The sequence below is a fragment of the Papio anubis genome, chromosome 14, assembly GCF_008728515.1.
Source record: "Papio anubis isolate 15944 chromosome 14, Panubis1.0, whole genome shotgun sequence".
NCBI classification, from domain to species: domain Eukaryota; kingdom Metazoa; phylum Chordata; class Mammalia; order Primates; family Cercopithecidae; genus Papio; species Papio anubis.
In genome coordinates this window covers 1835341-1854859 of record NC_044989.1, presented here as the reverse complement: position 1 = coordinate 1854859, position 19519 = coordinate 1835341, and the positions used below count along the sequence as shown (strand labels likewise).

Below are 19519 nucleotides of genomic sequence, written 5' to 3'. Positions count from 1 at the left end.
TGTGTTTTCTGACTCACAGTGACTTCAGCGTTTGTGTTGGCCTGGCAGGGGAGGTGCTTGCTTAGAGGGTGGAATGTCTAGCTCGGCACGACCTTAGGCTTTGACTTTGTGCATGCCACTTTATTTTCTAGGTGAAAAGATGGATTAGGTGATTTTCAAGCTTTATCCCTCCACCAGATTTCTCCTGTCCTGAGGGTGTTGCACTAGTAAGTAGAGTCCCAGTCACTAGCTTGTAGCAAACAGGACACTCCAGGGAGCCCCGTCAACCTTCTGAGGTCTTTCACTAAAATGGAACATCACTTGGAGCACCCTGGTAACCCGAGTATATTCATACAGCAGCTGAGTTTGCCAGTCTCACTGCCACGAGGTAGATGGTTAGAATACTTCTGTGGTAACATTATCAACATTCTAGTCTTGCAGGTGGCAAGGGCAGTGAGTTCTATTTTGACAGAAAAGAGGCAGTATGATTTCCTGAAAAGCAGGTGCTGATAGAAACACACCTAAGCACTGGCAGACCAGTCAATCCACTCAGTCAGTGGAAACAAAGGTACTGAACACCCACACCTTTGCTTCGCACCATGGGACTTGGACTAATTAATTAGATGGCAAAGGCTCTAAAACCAAAAAGAACACAGCTAAACTGAGACAATAGGATAAGCACACACGGAAAATCAAGAGCAACGGGAGGCAGTTGACACTTAGATGGTAAATGTCTAGCGACACAGAGTTGCTAATGCCACAGGACCCTGAATTCCAGGATGAGCAGGAATGACACGGTGGCGAAGGGGACTTGAGATGAGTCTTTAAGGATCAGTAGGAGAGAACATTCCAGCAAGAAGAATCATAATGAGCATAGAGCTCTGGGGTGAGAATGATGGAAAATGGGCAGCAATCGGGAAGGGCGAATGTGGACACTCAGTGGAATCTCAAATGGTACAGCAAAGGGGTGACCAAATAGTTTAACTTCTTAACAATTAAGTAGAGACTGGGCGTGGTGGCTCATGCCTGTAATCCCAGCACTTTGGGAGGCCAAGGCAGGTGGATCACTTGAGCCCAGGAGTTCAAGACCAGCCCTGGCAACATGGCAAAACTCCATCTCTACAAAAATACAAACATTAGCTGAGCTTGGTAGTATATCCCTGTGGTCCTAGCTACTTGGTAGGCTGAGGTGAGAGGATCACCTGAGCCTGTGGAGGTGGGTGGAAGGAAAGAAGAAAGAGGAAAGAAGGAAGGAAGGGAGGAAGGGAAGAAGGGAGGGAAGAGAAGGAGGGAGGGAGTGAGGTAGGGAGGAAAGGGAAGGGAATGGAAGGGAAGGGAAGGAGGGAGGAAAGAAGGAAGGAAGGATGGAAGGAAGGATGTAAGGAAGGAAGGAAGGGAGGAAGGAAGGAAGGACATAAGGAAGGAAGGGAGGAAGGAAGGAAGGGAGGAGGGAAGGAAGGAGGGAAGGGAGGGAAGAAGGGAAGGGAGGAAGGAAGGAAGGAAAGGAGGGTGGAAGGGAGAAAGGAAGGGAGAGGGAGGGAGGGAGGAAAGGAGGAAAGGGAAAGAAGGAGGGAAGGGAAGGAAGGAGGGAAGGGAAGGAAAGAGGTAAGGGAAGGGAGGGGAGGAAGGAAGGAAGGGAAGAGAGGGAGGGAGGGAGGGAAGGAAGGAGGGAAGGGAAAGAAGGAGGGAAGGGAAGGAAGGAGGGAAGGGAAAGAAAGGAAGGAAGGAAGAAGAAGGAGCATTGTTGGTGCGGATGACTGGGGTGGGGAGGGGGGGTTGACCCGGCACACAAGGGTTCACATTAGTTCAAGTCTTTCAGCTTTAAAGGAACAGAGACACACTTGGGAAGTGTGAACTGGAATTTCAAGGAGAAAAAAATAGACATAGAAGAAACAATCGCAGCAGTCAGAGAACCATGTCTCCTGGAAAGCTGGTTTGGAAAACGTGCGTGCGAGCCTCCCATTTGCCCTTTATCCACCTCCGAGACGTGCGTCTGCATGCATTGACAAATGGTCAAAGCCCGAGAGGTAGCTTTACCCTCATTATTGAGTTGAAAATAACTCATTTTCTGGAGTTGAAAGAGATTAAATTTAGTGATTATTGTAACTTTATTTGAATCTTGAATTACTATTCAAGACAATAAATATTTAATAACCAGCTATATCATTTAAAGTGACTTTTAAAAGATAAAAAAACAACTCCCTGCATTCCAGAAACAGATTTTTTTTAAAAATTCCCTAAGAGGGTCAAGTAAACATTTTAAACAATTATTTGTTGAATGTTTTTCATGTATAGAACATGTCTATCAAGTTTAAGAAAATACATAGCTTTCAAATCAGCTACACCTTTGTAACAATACAGAGAAAAAACTAACTTTAAAAGATGCTAAAATATATTTAAAGTAATATTTAAAAATGAAAGAATATGTAGTTAAAACTGAATTGGTTTTATTAGTGTATACGTCTTAGAAACACCACGAAGTTGGAAATGCTATTTAATCGCGTAGTTCAATGATTTCAACTATTTATGATGTCTTTTTAAGTGCTTTTATATATTCTAGAAACATATAAGAATAACCCTTTAAAGGGCTAGTGGTAAGAAGGGATATCAACTGTTCTTAAGACATGAGGAGAAAGGAAATAAGAAAAGGAGAACTCAGATTTGGAAAGCAGCCCTGCTTGCTAGTCGTTGGGTGTTTCACGTGGACTGTTTTTCATTTGCCGCCCTAAGTGTGTAACATGGGCACCACCCTTCATCTCACAGATGGGTAGACTGAGGCTGAGATAAATACATCTCCCAGGGTTAAACAGGTGCAGACCCTCAAGCGACTTGGCGAGGCGCACAGACCTTGTGCAGATATTACTAACATTTACGTGGCTCTGGTTGCTGTTCGTGGACCACTCAGATCCGGGTGACGACCCCAGCCTTCTCTGTTTCCTGTGGATGTGACCAAGGGTCTGAAGTTGTGTCTCCTGGGTTACCCCAAGTTCTCTGTTTCCTGTGGATGTGAATGAGGGTCTGTGGGTTGTGTCTCCTGGGCCAGCCTCATGCTCCCTGGACCCACCCCCGACTTCTTCATCTCTGCCCCTCTGCTGGCCCCTTCTTCTGTCCCCAGTCCCCAAACCCCTGTGTCCCTAAGGGTTCAGGGTGGAGCCCTTGCTCTTCCCAGGAAACTGCCTCTTTCCCCATCTTGTCTGTAACGGCCATCCCCTGACTGCCCCAAACCAACACTTCAGCCCTTCTAGAGGTCACCTAAGCTGAGATGCCTCCAATTTAGCAACCCTAGAGAAGCATGGTATTTGTGCATCTGTAACAGAAGAGATTATAGAGAAGCACCTGTAAGCCTCTCTTCCCAACCAAACCCGAGCCAGCAAAGACCTGAGTCTCCTGTGTATTCCGTACCAGTGCACACACCTCCACCTGCCAGTTACCTGAGCTGGAAACCAGGCTGCGTCCCACACCTCTCCCCTCACCTCACTCCTGCACGTGCTGCCTGTACCTTCCCAGGCCAACCTGTGACCTGACGCTGCTCCTCAAATGGCCTTCCACCATCGAGCTGTCCTTTCCTCTGCCTGTCCTTTCCTCCTCTGACGGTTTCACAGCCCTGAGTCAACTGTGTGGAGGTAATCCCACTGTCTACACTGTCCAGAGCTCCCACGGCTCCTGGGAGGAACAGCACCTGGGAGGCCCTGACTGCCTGCCCCCTCACATCTCCGGCCTCTGACCACCTCCTGCCCATGCAGCCACCCTGAAACTCGCCCTCTGGGTCCCTCTGTCTCTCTGCATCTCTCTGTGCTGTGTCTCTGTCTCAGTCTCCTCCCTACCCCACCCCCATCTTGGTCCCCTGTGAAGCCTCCTCTGTCCTCTCTGGCAGGATAACTGTGTGTGTCTCTGTGTCCCATGAGGTTGGGAGTAGGTCTGTATTGCTCAGTGACGTGCTTTCCAAATAAAGGAATAAATCAATCATGCAATGTGTTCACTCAGCACATATTTATGTGGCACCTGCTTACGACGTAACAGGAATTAGGGAAAAATAGATGTTCTCATTTAGAGAGATCCTTACCATGGTCCAGTAAGAAATAGGGTCGGATTAATGTCTCCCTTTAGAGGTCAGAAAATCAGGACATGGAGAAGGGGTTTGCACATGCCGCCTCCACCGTTACTCAGCTCTGTGATTTCAAGCAAGTGACTCAAAAAATCTCTGTGCCTCCAAGTCAGGAATTACAGCGGAATCTACATCGCAGGTCACCGAGAGGGTTGAATGGATTTGTTTATGGAGAGATTTTAGAAGACGCCAGACACACAGGAAGTGCTTTCTAAGCCGTGCTGATACTAACTGAGCGGGTTTAAAACCAGTGCTCCGGAATTATATTCAAATGCACTTTAAATACGTTAAAAATTACTCCAAAATAAGTGTTTTGACATTGAAGCAAGACAAGAAAAATACCACCTCTAAAAGAGGTGGTGGTGGGGGAATCACTGTCGGGCCTCTGAGCCGACTGGTCGGTCACCCTGACGTTCGGAGCCCCACTTTCCGGTGGGAAAGGCCCGCACACAGGACGCTTCCCACCCTCACTGCATTCCTCTCTCCACGGCGGTGATAACAGCAGCTGGGAGCAGAGGACACGCTGCCAAGTTTGGTTTTCAGTTACTTGAGACCTTATCCTTGTTTATATTAAAATTGGATAAACAAAACATTCAATAAAAGACAGTTGTACATGACATGGAAGCGTGAGAACGCACTACATAATGTTTTGTGTGTATGAGTTTATGAGGGAAAGCCATGGCCAGCAACTGGTTTTCTAGAATAACCAGAAGCGAAAGACTAGAAGTTGTTGACACCGAGTTAACCACAAAAGGACCGTGAAAGCTGCAACAGCAAAAAGACAGCGTGAGGCATCAGCATGGGCCCAGGAGGTGTGGCCCAGGCCGGCTCGGAGCTGGTGGGGGCAACGGGATGCCAGGCCTCCATGTGTAACCCGACGTAACCTGAACAGGGTGAAAACACCGAAAGCCCAGGTTTTCTCGTTTCTAATCCAGCGTGCGTTTGCCTTTTCACTCTACCCAAAGCGTTTTGGACTTCCCCTCCTGTCGCTGGCTGCTGCTGAATTGTGAGAAGTCCAAGGATAAGACAGCGTGGTTTTCTGTGAGATGAGGCCACTGCTGGCTTCCCTGCCCTGTTTCTGCATTGAGAATCATGTTATGGACACACTCTGGAAAAATGACGGGAGGGACTTTTTGTCAACCGAGAACTATTGAGCTACCGTGATCTTACAAGTGATCATATTTACAATCAACTGTGTGAAAAAAGTGCATTATTTTTGGAATCTTAAAATATCATCTATCCTAAAAAGAGATATAAATCCAGGAGAGGATATGTGAGTAAACACCATTCTGTCCATGCATTGCAGATGTTGAACTCAGTCTTTCAGAATGACGTTCAAATATGAAGGGCCGCCTTTGTGCCTTGGGGGGTGCAGTAGCCACAGAGGTGACCGGAGCCGCACAGCATCTCTGAGGCACTGACATGGTCAGCTGAGGTCTTGGACGAGGCCACAGTGCTGGGCTGAGCCCTTCATGGGTGTGGCTGGGCAGCACCACCAGTGCCTCCACATCCTCTCTCCTTCCAGATCACCGCCCCATCAGCAGACACTCTGTTCGCAGAATACGAGGGTAGGAGGATCCACGCTCCCCAAACTCATGTTCCAGGATGGGGTCCAGGCCACAGGGCATTGCTGTGGTGGGTTTCTGAGTCCCAACCTTGGAGAGCATGTCTGGACCATCGACATTTGAAATATTCTAAGCCTTTGGAGACCAAGAGGGCTCTGTTGATTTAAGCAGGGCCTCGAGCCACGTGGAGTTGAACACAGATGGAATGGAATGTGCCTGGCAGTTGAATGTGTTGTCACCGTGGAAGTAGATACCAGGAACTGCATAGGAGAATGGGTCAGATAGAGAAGGGATGGAGGGTACTTGTTTGTAGTTGGAGGTATGATTGTATTCACACTTTACGTTAACAGAGAGCAAATCTTGAGCAGTGAACCATGTCGAATGGCAGGAAGCACTGGAAGTTTGAGGCCAGATGATTCCAAAGGTTGCAATGCTGAATCCAAGGGTTTGCAAAATGTAGGGATAGGGAAGTAAAACCAATCCAAGTAAAAATGGAAGACTAGAAGGGACTGAAACCTACACTTCATCAGAAAGTTCCCACCACGAGAAGGGAATCGTTTAGGAAATTTAAAACATGTAAAGCTTTAGAGCAGTAAAGGAACTGCTGCTGCTTCTGTTACATTGATAGGTAAACCAAGGCCCAGCCAGAGTCCACGTGCTCAAAGAGGTGCTCACCAAGCCTGGAGCTCAGGCCCCTGGTCGTGTGGTGTGGTCTCCACATCACCACCCTGGATATGCTGAGGCTGTTTGTGAAATGTTTTGTGTATTAAACCAAACACTGCTTGGTAGGATTATATCAGTATTGTCCTGGCAGAGACCAGATGAATGCTTCACTTTCTTTTCCACGTGCGCTTGCCTTTCCACGCACACTCACCTTCTCCAACTGTCTTGAGCAACTCGTTTTTTTTTTTCTACTCTTGCTTATTTATTGTCCCTCTTCCTCCACCACCTTCCCATGCCCAGCAAGTTCAAATGGAGCAGGAGCTATGGCAGCTGCCAGGAGATGGAAAGGCAATGAAAGTGGGCAGGGCCCCCTGCAAGGGAGCCAGTCGGCTGCGGGTACAGGGGAGTTCAGAGGACGCATGAGCAGGAGGCAGCCTGCCTCCCACGCCTGGATGGCCCAGACACGCTCTCCAAGGTTGGGACTCAGAAACCCACCACAGCAATGCCCTACAGCCCGGACCCCATCCTCCCAGACGTCCTCCTAGCCAGACACGCTGTCCTCCAAAGTCTCAGCGGTCCCAGGTGATCATGAGTGAAGCCCAGGTGTGCTCACTTCTAACTGCAGCGTCCGTTTTAAGGAAAATCTCCACTCCCCTGCTCGAAACCTCACAGCGCCAACATCGCACAGTCTGAGCACAAGTGAGCCGTCTTGAAAAGGAGGGCGGCTGTGCGTGTGAATGAGCAAGGAGAAAATGAAACAGGAGCCCCAGCTTACACCCTCGGAGGAAGCTTCCAGTCACCTCACCTCCAAGCCAGGTGGGGTGACATCATTTCCCAGCACTCGGGACTCATAGATGGTCACCGGTAGGCCTAGTTATCTGTTTAGTGAACGGTGCTGTGCAGGTGGCCTCAATGCGGAACAGACGGTGTCAAACAAACACATTGACTCACTGACAAAGGAGAAGGAAGCTGGGAAGAGCCCCAGTCGTTGTGACCTGAGACGCTGAGGGCAGGCTCTGGAGGAACCATCCGTGCACAGCTGCATCTACTATCTGCTATCTGGACAAACACAGAAGGTGTCCACCGGAACCAGTCCACTCAGATACAGGCGGCCCTCTGAGGAGGTTGGTTGGCGTTGGGCTTAGACTTCACAGGTTGTCCGGTGGTAATTCAGCATGAAGGTATGGCTGGCTCTGAGATGATTATCTCAGATTATCCCTTCACAAATGAAAATGTTTGCATACAAGGAATCTTAGAAATCTGTGTATTTCATGTTTGAAATGGTATGTAGACTATCGATGAATTTTTTTCTTGAATTATCTGGTTATTAAAATTGTTATTCTCGTTTTGCTTATTATGTTTTTAAGGGATGATAACATTTCACCCTAGTGTTTCAGGGCTGACAGAGACTTAGAAGTCATCTAACTGCCGTCATCTTACAAATTTAAAAAGTGACATCCAAATTGATGAAGGGACTCCCTGAGTGACGCAGCAAGGTGGAAATGAAGTCCCTCCGCTCTTGCGCGTACCCCATGCTTGTGTCTTCCAGGGCAGCGGTCCCCATCCTTTCTGGCCCCAGGGACCGGTTTCATGGAAGACAGCTTTTCCATGGTTTGGGGGTGGAGAGGATGTAATTCAAGTGCATTACTTTTTGTGCACTTTATTTTTATTACTACATTGTAATATATGATGAAATAATTTTACAACTCACCATCATGTAGAACCAGTGGGAGCTTGTCTTTCTGCAACTAGATGTCCCATCTGGGGTGACGGGAGACAGTGACAGATCATCAGGCATTAGATTCTCATAAGGAGCCGCAACCTAGATCCCTCCCATGCACCGTTCTCAACAGGGTTCAAGCTCCTGTGAGAATCTGATGTGGCCGCTGATCTGACAGGAGGCAGAGCTCAGGTGGTCTTGTGAGCAATAGGGAGTGGCTGTAAATACAGAAGAAGCTTTGCTCGCTTGCCTGCCGCCCCCTCCTGCTGTGTGGCCCAGTTCCTAACAGGCCACGAACCACTACGCATCAAGAAAAACTGGTTTCCTAAGAAACACAGAACTGTTTATCTTCACTTTCACTAGTGTAATTGGTCTAAACTGTTTTAGAAGTATTGATAGAAGAAACAAACAGGACAATCATTAGTTTCCAAAACTTTCAGGGGTGACATATTTGTTGGATAATTGGATACCTGAATAAAAATAAAAAAAATAGCAAAAGTTTCTTATTATTACCACTATTACACAGCAGTTCCTATCATTCATTGAGTACCTAGTAGGTGCCAGGTACACTACTAACTTCTTTACATATATGTATGTATTTTTTTTTTCTTCATTTCATCCTTAATGCAGCCATGTGAGATTAGCATTTGTGTGACTTTACAGCAGATGATATTCATGTGTAAGGTTGAACATCTGTCCAAAGTCAGTCAGTCAACAAGACCTGCCGTGGGCAACGCAAGCTCCTCCTGGTCCGTACACACCGTGTCCTACCCCCACACTCTCTCCCAGCACCTTCTTACCCAGGCTCTGACTGCACCAAGAAGCTCCCTCGTGGCCCTTGGTCCTCCTGGCCTCTCTCGTCTGTCTGATGATCTAGGCACCCTCCTCAGCTCACCTTCTCATCTCAGTCCCCGTCTGAACACGGCACTGGCTGTCTTCTGCTCCCCGCATCTCTAGCCTGCACCTCCTCTCCTCTGTCCTCCGCTTTGCACCCTGCCATTACCTATCCAACATGCATTTTCATTGCATTATGGAATGCTTAAAAGAACTCGAATCACTCCCTGTTTCGTGGGTCAGAATCCAGAGTCCCATCATTCATCCATGAGGTTGATCTGACCCCACCTGACTCTCCACTCTAACCTCTACCCCCGGCCCAGCCCCGCTCCACACACTCTGTGCCCCAGCCTTCGGGGTTTGTGTGTGTTTCAGTTTTGTGAGCCTGTGGTGTTCTTACGTATGTTCATGTCTTTTGCAGATTGTTTTCATTGGGATGTATTGAAATGCTTTCTTTCCCTCCCAGACATCCTTTATGTGTCTGTGAAAGCTCATCAGCAGCCTCACCTCTTCCTGACAGCCCTGCCAGCACCCGTGCATGCCTGCCCTCTGTGTACAGGACGTAGAACCCTCTGCACATTTTCATCATGGGATTTCTCACGGTTCATCCACTCATTCCGCAAATGCCTGTGGAGTGTCTCTGACATGCCGGGTGTTTGGCGCGCAGTGTACCCAGAAGGGAGTGGTTCTAAAATGGTATTTCTGACTTGTCTAAGTCCCTTGTTAGAGCATAAAGCCTTCGTGTGAGGATCTGTGCCACTCATCTCTAAACTCCAGCATAGCCCAGGACCCAACATAGAGGAGTCGCCCAAATAGTAAATACTGGTTGGGGTCATGACTGAATGATGATTCACGATCCCAGATTCAAAGCCAAGCTAGTCAGGGTGTGCAGGACCCCCCTGCAGAACCACCCTGCCAGGGAAATTTTACATGTCTCACCCCTGCAGAACCACGGGCCAGTGAGAGAGGCCACACATCTCACCCTGCAGAACAGTGAACCAGTGAGAGAGGCCACACATCTCACCCTGCAGAACAGTGGACCAGTGAGAGAGGCCACACATCTCACCCTGCAGAACCGTGGGCCAGTGAGAGAGGCCACACATCTCACCCTGCAGAACAGTGAACCAGTGAGGAGGGCCACACATCTCACCTGCGGAACACCGGTGGATCCAGTGAGGAGGGCCACACATCTCACCCTGCAGAGACAGTGGGCCAGCGAGAGGCCACACAGCCACCCTCACAGGAGCCAGGGCCCGGCGGGAGAGGCCACACATCCTCACCCTACTGGAACCCACGGACCCATGGAGAGGCCACACATCTCACCCTGCAGAACAGTGGACCAGTGAGGAGAAGTACACGCCACTTTGCCGGGCCAGGTGGGGAGGGCCACCATCTCACCCTCCTGAGACCACCAGGCTAGTGAGAGGCCCCCATCCTCCACCCCTCAAGACAGGGCCATTAGAGAGAATACACACATCTTCTCCTGCAGGGCTTTGTGGGCCCAGTGGGAGAAGGCACTTTATCCTAGCCCTGCAGAACCGAGGGCCAGTGAGAGAGGCCACACATCTCACCCTGCAGAACCACAGGCCAGTGAGAGAGGCCACACATCTCATTCTGCATAAATGGAGTGTTTGCCTGTGGTAGTTTGCCTCTATGCCTTCCCTATCACACCTATTTTTTTTTTGTAGTATATATATTATTTCTAGAACAAAAGTGAATTTGTAATGTGGCTTTGAAAATCATTCTTTCTCAGTGAGAACACTTGGACACAGGGTGGGGAACATCACACACCAGGGCCTGTCGTGGGGTGGGGGAAGGGGGAGGGATAGCATTAGGAGATATACCTAATGTAAATGATGAGTTAATGGGTACAGCACACCAGCATAGCACATGTATACATATGTAACAAACCTGCATGTTGTGCACATGTACCCTCGAACTTAAAGTATAATAATAATAATTAAAAAAAAAAGAAAATCATTCTTTCTCAAGGAAAGACTGTGAGCTTCTGCTGTAAGGAAGGGTCTTGTCCAAGCCTGGGCCAATCTCAGCATGATTTAGTGGTGATTACCGCTAACACTGAAGTTGTTTTCTGGAATGCTGGCGTGGGACTAATAACATCTAAGACTGAGGAAGTTCTGCACAACTTTGAATGATGCAGTTGCTTTCATAATAACATTGACAAGCCCTATGGCTCATCTTGTTTCAGGAGGTTATCAAGTCTAAAGATATAATTTAATCCATAAAATATACAAATCCAAATATATCCAAAGCTCTTTCACGACATAGACATTTTTATATTTTACATAAATATGTATGTAAATATAATGGGATTAAAATAAATCTTGCTTCACATGTGTATTATACATAGTATATATTTGGTAAAATGTTTCATAAATTAAATTTGTATTGTCAATTGCATGTTATGTACGTTATGCAAACCAACCTCATGAATTTTCGTAGGATCTCTGGAATTGTAGGAATGAGGAACTAGGAGACTCGGACTAAATGTGAATGGTAACGAGACAAATATGAGCTGTATTTATTCACACCATCACTTCATTAACAGATTCCAGCACACTTCGGGGGACGTGTGTGTTTATGTCTCTCTGGTGTTTGTGTGGATGACATTCATGATAAGCCTTTAAGTACCTTGATCAAGGCTCCCATTGGTCTGATTTTAAAAGACAGTAACACGGGTCTTTTTTTTCTCTCTCTCTCTCCCCTGCCTTCTCTCTTTTTTTTTTTTTTTTTTTTTTTTTTTTTTTTTTAGTGTATATGGTTGTCCCTTGGCGAAAAAAAGAAAAACACAAGATAAACAGCCCCAGGAACCTGCTCCTAAACGAAAGCCATTTGCTGTGAAAGCAGACAGCTCCTCAGTGGACGAGTGTGATGACAGTGATGGGACTGAGGACATGGACGAGAAGGAGGAGGATGAGGGGGAGGAGTACTCCGAGGACAATGAGGAGCCAGGGGATGAGGACGAGGAGGATGAGGAGGGGGACCGGGAGGAGGAGGAGGAGATCGAGGAGGAGGATGAGGACGATGACGAGGATGGAGAAGATGTGGAGGATGAAGAAGAGGAAGAGGAGGAGGAGGAGGAGGAGGAAGAGGAGGAAGAAGAAAATGGTAATCTTTAAAATATTAGCAAAATAAGTCGTGATTTGGGTCCACTGTTCAAGGTGAATTGCCGGCTGTTACTATGACTGATTGGCATATAAAGAAATCATTCTGCTCGGTCAATACTGAGAAAATTAACCTCTTAGGTGAACTGAACACTTCTATTGAAGAATTCTTCAGATTCTCTGTGACACTTCAGATTGTATGTCAGTCTAATTTTTATTCAGGTTGGTTGTCAGTAATTTGATGAGATATTTATGGTGTACCTTTCTGATTATCTTAACAAAATGTATCAAGGACGTTAAGTTAGCAGACCTGGTCTTTAATTTTACATTTTCTTGAATGCTCTATCCATGAGATACAATGATTGGGCAAAACAGTGTTGTTGGAACGGCTTAGCCCAGGTACCTCCTTAGGGGAGTTGGAACTCCTGCCTAACGACTGGTACATCAACCAGCAAAGTGAGTTTTGTCTGTAGATTGCCAAAGCTTTGCTTTAGTGATGGTCACGTAGTTGGGATGAAAGGAAGTACTATTGCTATACGATAATCAATCAGCCCGTCATCTGCTTCCACATGTGAGAGCTGTGTTTCTGGTCTGGGGTTTCCGGTGCCCTGAGATGTGGGGGAGAAGGCCGCCGTGCTAGGTGTTGGGGATGTTCCCGGCAGTGCATTTACGGTGACGTGGTTTTCATATCCAGTGTTCTGTCACTATCTGACGCACAATACAACTTCAAAACTAACGCTTTCATAGAAGTCATTGCTTCTGAGGAAAGAGGTGGGAGTTTTGTGGTTTGTTTGTTGATTGCTTGTTCGTTTTTTTGCAAAGCCTAGCTATCATCTTTATTGGCTTAGGGTTTTCCTCATAGAAATGCCCAAACATGTTGAAAGTGAAGGGAATTTTCTTTCTTGCCCTTCTCCCTTGGGCACAAAAGTTCTTCAAGAGTCTGATTTCCAGGAGAACTAATTTCTGGACACAAAGGTTGTTTGAGCCAGTGGGTCCATATATCAGGTCCCCTCCATACATCAGGTTCCTCCATACATCAGGTCCCTCCATACATCAGGTCCCTCCGTACATCAGGTCCCCTCCGTACATCAGGTCCCCTCCATACATCAGGTCCCTCCATACATCAGGTCCCTCCATACATCAGGTCCCTCTGTACATCAGGTCCCCTCCATACATCAGGGAGATGTGAGTTGCTTGTTGCTAATCTCATGGGCAGGCTTAAATTACCACTCTTCCTTCAGAAGTCAGAGGAGTTTGTACTAGGAAACCTGAATTTTAGGAAATAATCCTAGATTGTGACAGTGGCTTAAGATTCTAATGCAAAGAATCCATCACTCACATGTACATAAATACACAGGCACAGATAGACATATAGAAGATAGATATGTGTATGTACACATAGATGCATATGTACACACACATAGATATATATACACATAGATGCATATGCACACACACATATTAGATATGTATATATACACATAGATGCATATGCACACACACATATTAGATATGTATATATACACATAGATGCATATGCACACACACATGCATTACGTAAATTAAAATTAGTCTCCCAAGATTTTTTGTCTGTCTATGGTAGAATGCTGGGTGGAGAAGCCTATCAGAACACATATCAACAGACTTACCGTCATTGCTATTAAATCTACTGGGGACACGAGGCACCAGTGTCATTAATGAGATGGTAAGAATTAAAATGATAGATTTGTATAGTAAAATATTTGAAAAGTAGATCAACCTGGCAAATTATTTCTGAACACTGTATTAAGTGAGTGTGGTTTTGAGGGACCTCATTAATCGTGGAGGCTGATTAATGATCTGTAACTTGACCAGGGCTTACCAGAAAGATGGTTACAGTGTGGCCGTTTCACGTTCTCATGCCGTTTGGAAAGCAGGAGACATTCGTGTTTGGTGTGACGATTAAGATAGGAAATCTGTAAATAGGTATCGTTTACACCAGGGACCTTAACCAGGTTTTGCTCTCCATTTTCTAGAATTAAAAATTCAGTTTTAGTTTATGGTCAAATTTAAATATTTCTTTAAAAGTACAAAGTGATATACTTTGAAAGGTAGTCAGAAGCCTTATTGAAACAGTTTGAGAATGTGACTGCGTAGGGTTTGTTTATTCTGACTTGAACACTTAGGACGTAATTGTTTTTAAAAGCCAGAAAGCAAACTAGAATTAAAGACATTTTTGCCAGAATAATGTGAGTAAATGGGCACCCAGTGGATGTGTGACAGCACCGCAAAGGAACAATGGCTGATTGTGCCTCAGGACCTAGGATTTCTAACTCTGTGGCCAGACCTGGCGTGGTGACCATGTCTCAGGTGCTGAGTCCAGAGCACGGAAGACAGGAGGTGCCGAAAGCAAACAGCTGTGAAGAGGTAGCAGGACCATGAAAGAATTCATAGTCCATTGTGGGGTGTCTGGTTTCAGAATTCATGTTCAGCGGTTGGCTCCCAAGGAAATAACTTCTATTATCACCTATGACATGACCTTTAAAGGAATCAAATGAACTACTCAGGAAGGGTGCAGCCACAGTGAGATGTTGTAAGATAACCTACCTGCTAGTGGTGTGAGACAGGTGCACCCAGTTTACTGAGCATCCTGGCAGTAGAGCGTGATACTCCACTCCCTTTCAGAGAACCTCTCATGAGAATCCCAGGTCCCAGGCAGCCACTTAGGACCAACAGCATTTGCATGCCCTGTGGGGACCTTCCACCAGGTTTCCATTGCCACAGCTTCTCTGGAGGGACACCGAAGGCTTGTTTGATTTCTAAGGCAAACAAATGCATTTCTCCCAAGAATTAATCACCTGAGAGGCCTGATTCCTGGAGACACACTCACGAAGCCTTTCTCTCGGAGAAAGATGTCTCCACTGGGGGAGCCCCACCTGGGTGTTTCAACACCACATTTAGCCAACGTCACCTGCAGGTTCTCCAGCTGGATGGAATATCTTCTGGTCTCTTATACCCCGTCAGGGTCAGAAATCTCCAAGCAGCTTCTATATCAAAGGAACAGGATAACTCTGTTGTCAGAGCAGTCATTTTACGTGATCAAACTCCTAGTTTAATGTATTGAAAGGAGGCTTTGAAAGGCGTACATCAGCCCATCTCCTGTTTGAATATTCTCGCTGTTGAGCACGTTATATTTTACCTTACTGTTAAATGTAGTGCCAAAATCTCTATCAACAAATATAAATGTCTGCCATGACAGCAGCATTTTTAATGTGAGATGTGCAGCGTAAGTACAGGAGATTCCACATGGTGCCTACCAGAGATGTCCTTTTGTCCCTTCCAGAGGCTTGGCAGAAACCATGCATTCCCCAAAAGCTGGGGGGTCCCGTTCTGTGTCTCAGTGCTGGAGCTCTGAGTCAGCATCCTGAGGCTGGCCTTTCGTGTTCCTTGGGTGACACTCACAGTGACTGCTATGTCCCTGGGCCAGCAACAGATTCCCCTGAAGTTGATTGTGCCCCTTTTCTAACACATAGCAGCACAGACAATGACCTGAGGTTAAAAGGAAGCCACGTGGTCAGAGCACGGAGCCTAGTGTGAGTGGCACAGGTGCCCATCTGACTGCAGAAACCAGGGCATCGTGATGGAGCTGCTGGGACAAGTTCATGCTGGCCTCAGCCTCACGAGTAGAGAGAAGGTCTCAGGCGACTTATCCCGGCTGGATGCCATTATTTGTTCATCCAGTCGAGCATTTTCACTTCTATAATAAACTGAAATGTGGACTTTACTAAGAGGTTTTGTTTTAGATAAAACAAACGTATACAAACTCCCAGATTATTACAATAAGAACCCACAGGTTATAGAAGGACTATTATTTATAATTTAAGGTTAAGTATTTATTTTAATTTCAAGGATCCTCCAGCATTATTGTTTACGTGAATCAAAATAGTACCAATAATGTCAGTTTCCAACAGGCATATTTAATCACATTACTGAGTTTGGTCTTCACATTGATTGCAGAAGACGTATAGGGCAGAAGCTCTTTTTCTCTCATCATACAAATTAGAAACTGAGGCTAATTAAGATGATATTATTTTCTGTAGGTGGTGGATAGATAATCAAACACTTTGCATGGTTTTCCTTGTAATGGAACTCATGTTCTCCTGATCACCTTCTGCTTATTTGAACAACAGGGGATAATACCTGAGAAACTCATTTCAGATTAAGTTCATATTTAGTTAAGCAAAGTTATATTTATTATACAGTCGACCTAACATAGGCTGGTCTTTTGCGTGAAGAATTTTGTTTTCAGAATACATCATTACAGACTAAGTTCACACTAATTAAAAATCCCCTTGTTATGCTAAAGTTAAGAAAGTTATTGTTCAATGGTCATAGATTTTTCTATTATCAGATCTTTTTATGTTATGATATTTTTTGGATTCCTGTGATTTGAGAAATATATCGTAAATAGATACATAATACCTAGCAAGGTATGGTTTATATTCATAATCCAGTCCACTAAAATATCTCTAAATCAATGTATACACACACATACGTATATTCTTTATAGCAGACATTGCATCTTCCCATAGACAGGAATCACATTTCATGAGGAAGAGCCTAGAAATGTGCTTTCTAGACTAAAGAAAGCTTCCGTGTGTGCAGCTGCCTGTAGCACATAGATGTTGCTTTAAATGCGTTCTTTCTGGAATACCTTGGAGAATATATGAGGTTCTTTCTTCACGACTCTTTACTGAATCTCAGGGCTGCCTTGCCACTTGATCACGAGGTTAAATCAGGTGACATGCAGGTTAAATCGGGTGAAATGCAGATGTCTTCCTTTTCTACAGTCTTCCTGGCTTCCTGTATCATGTTCTCTAGATCAGTGACCCAAAGGTGTGCCATGGCGTCCTGGGCTGCTGGTGTCTGAGGAGGAGGGGCTGCTTGAGAGGAAATCTGTTTGGTTATGTTAAGGCCTTTTCAATGTGTGATCTGATGGCCACAGACGTTAGGGCCTTCTCGACGTGCCATCTGATGGCTGCAGCTGCTCTGGGCAGGGCATGGAGGCCGCCCTGAGGCAGGGTCGGTGTAGGGGTCGGGGGAGTCGAACAGGAAGGAGGCAGGGGCTGCTTTTGTTGGAGGAGTGTGCCGTGACTCTTTGGCCAGCCGTGGAATCAGCATGGCCAGTAATCCGTGCCTGTTCCATTCTAATACCAGGCTCTGTCCTCATCGTAAATCGGTCCTGTGCATGGGACAATTTTCTGACGGGGCGTTTCCACTCTCCACCTCCTTTTTTTAAAGGGAATTCAAGACAGAATTCATGCTGTATAAATTCATTCTCACAGAAACATTTCTTTTTTCATGGTAAAGTTCCCAGGGTGTGTTTTCTTTCAAACAGGATGAGGTGCTAGGCCCCAAGTTGCTAGAGCATCCTGATAATAAGCGGAAGACAATTTCCGTAGGCTTGAGTTTCCATAGGAGGACAGCGTGGAGGGGTGAGGGAGTGAGGGTGTGTGGCCTCTGAACTCCCCAGCTTCCCTGCAGGATGCCGTTCTCCATACTGATTAGCCAATTATCCTCTCCTGTCTTTCTCAGGGAAATATCCCTGATGAGGAAAGCAAGTTGAAACGCAGACAGACTGTGAAAAGCAGAATTAGCCAACCGGTTTTCACTGCAGTCAGCAGAAAAGGCAGTGAGTTCTGAGACCAACATAGAAACAAAGATCATATGTTTAGTGTGTGAGGCTTCAACCAGAGGAAGACTGTGAACACAGTTGGGAGAAAGAATGTGATGATTTGTTATCATCTTAAAAACCTTTCCCTGCATCCCCAGAGGCGTTTTTTTAGGACATGGTATAAGCAGCTACGTTGAAGTACATGGCACCACGTCTTGGGAATGAGTAATCATAGAATTAGACATTTTTAGCTGTCAATATATGATTTTAAAAAACCTAAACTCTCTTCATGCAAACTGTGCAAAATTATAGAAATATAGTTTTATCCTACATTTCAAAAACCTTCAGGTACTTTGATACAAAGCAGAAATCTGGCTGCGAATATCATGCCATTTCCGATGCAGGTAGAGGCCAGGCATGGTGGCTCATGCCTGTAATCCCAGCACTTTGGGAGGCCAAGGGGGACAGATCACCTGAGGTCAGGAGTTTGAGACCAGCTTGGCTAACAGGACAAAACCCCGTCTCTACTGAAAATACAAAAATTAGCCAGTTGTGGTGGCACACGCCTGTAGTCCCAGCTACTCGGGAGGCTGAGGCGGAAGAATTGCTTGAACCCGGGAGGCAGAGGTTTCAGTGAGCTGAGATCGCATCATTGCACTCCAGCCTGGGCGACAAGAGCGAAACTCCATCTCAAAAAACAAAACAAAACAAAAAGATGCAGGTGGATGCATAAAGTCCTGGGGAAATTCCTTTTAAAACAGAAAATGTAAGACAGTGAGGTCGAATATGTTTCTGTTCAATGTGCTTATAAGGTCCACACTAAGAAAATAACAGTTTATCTGCTATGCCTTGTGAATTTAGGTTTCACTGCAAGTTCTAGTTTATCCACGGGTAGATGGAGTTGAGGAATCAGCTCTGGCTGTACCACATGTCCTAAGCAAGTCACCTAGCCTCACTGGACCTCAGTTTCACTTAAGATTAGGATAATAGTATGTGCCCTTCATTCACTTTGCTGTCTTGTTTTGAAGCTTAAAGAGGTTGCAGAATATGAAAACACTGGAGAGATGTGAAGCAGTTCAGAACCATAACATCACAGTTGTGATTAAGGACAACTTCAGCATGATATTACTCTCCCACGCATTTATTCACCCTCTTCTGTAACCCTGAACCTAACGTCCATGACCCCCTCCCCACATGCAGCAAGTATATCATGTATATTAAGGCTGCAAGAGTTTAAAAGATTCTGAATATCATGACAGCTCATTTCAAAACACGGTGTGTATTTTTTCCTCTGTACCCAGAAGGGCACTGGGTTGCTTGTGGACACAAAACTAAACAGAGTCACCATTTCCCAGAAGAAATACATAATACAGTATGGAAGAGGCATGTATGTAAAAAATACAAAGCATGGTTCTTTACAGGGGGCAGAATTAGAAGTCATAAACTGAGGTGGAGACTTTAAGGGTTTGATTTGAAAATAAGAACATACATTTCTGAATATTGAGGCTCACTAAACTTCAGATTGTTAAGAAAAGTGGTCGTGCTGTCTCTGCAAGCTCTGCAGAAACAGATCAGTCTTCTCTCTGACACAGATGAAATATGGAATACCAGAGACAAAGAAAAGGGGCCCTGAGGGCCTCTCAAGTTCCTCCCAATCGAGTGCATTTATGTGAGCAGCCACCTGTGTCTCAGACCCATTCTGGAAAACAGAAGAACCAGAATTTTCACAGCCTTATCTCTACTCCCTGGGTTCCCAGCAGTGACAATAAAAGCAATCACTGTGGGGACAAGGAGTCGTCACTGTCGTCCAGCTGATCCAGAAAGTCTGACTGTGCCTGTGTGTGTGCGTGTGTGTGTGCGTGTGTGTGTGCGTGC

The 19519-nt window shown here is 45.8% G+C and overlaps 1 protein-coding gene across 15 annotated transcripts in view; it reads left to right on the top strand.

Annotated features, from left to right (window-relative positions):
* Positions 1–19519, top strand: part of MYT1L (myelin transcription factor 1 like) — a 226461-nt gene that overhangs the window by 64519 nt on the left and 142423 nt on the right. For all 15 annotated transcript variants that reach the window (XM_009183612.4, XM_017947247.3, XM_009183618.4 and 12 more), the window contains one exon: positions 11640–11995. In XM_009183612.4, the coding sequence (XP_009181876.1) occupies positions 11640–11995 (356 nt within the window). The remainder of the gene's footprint in view (positions 1–11639; positions 11996–19519) is intronic.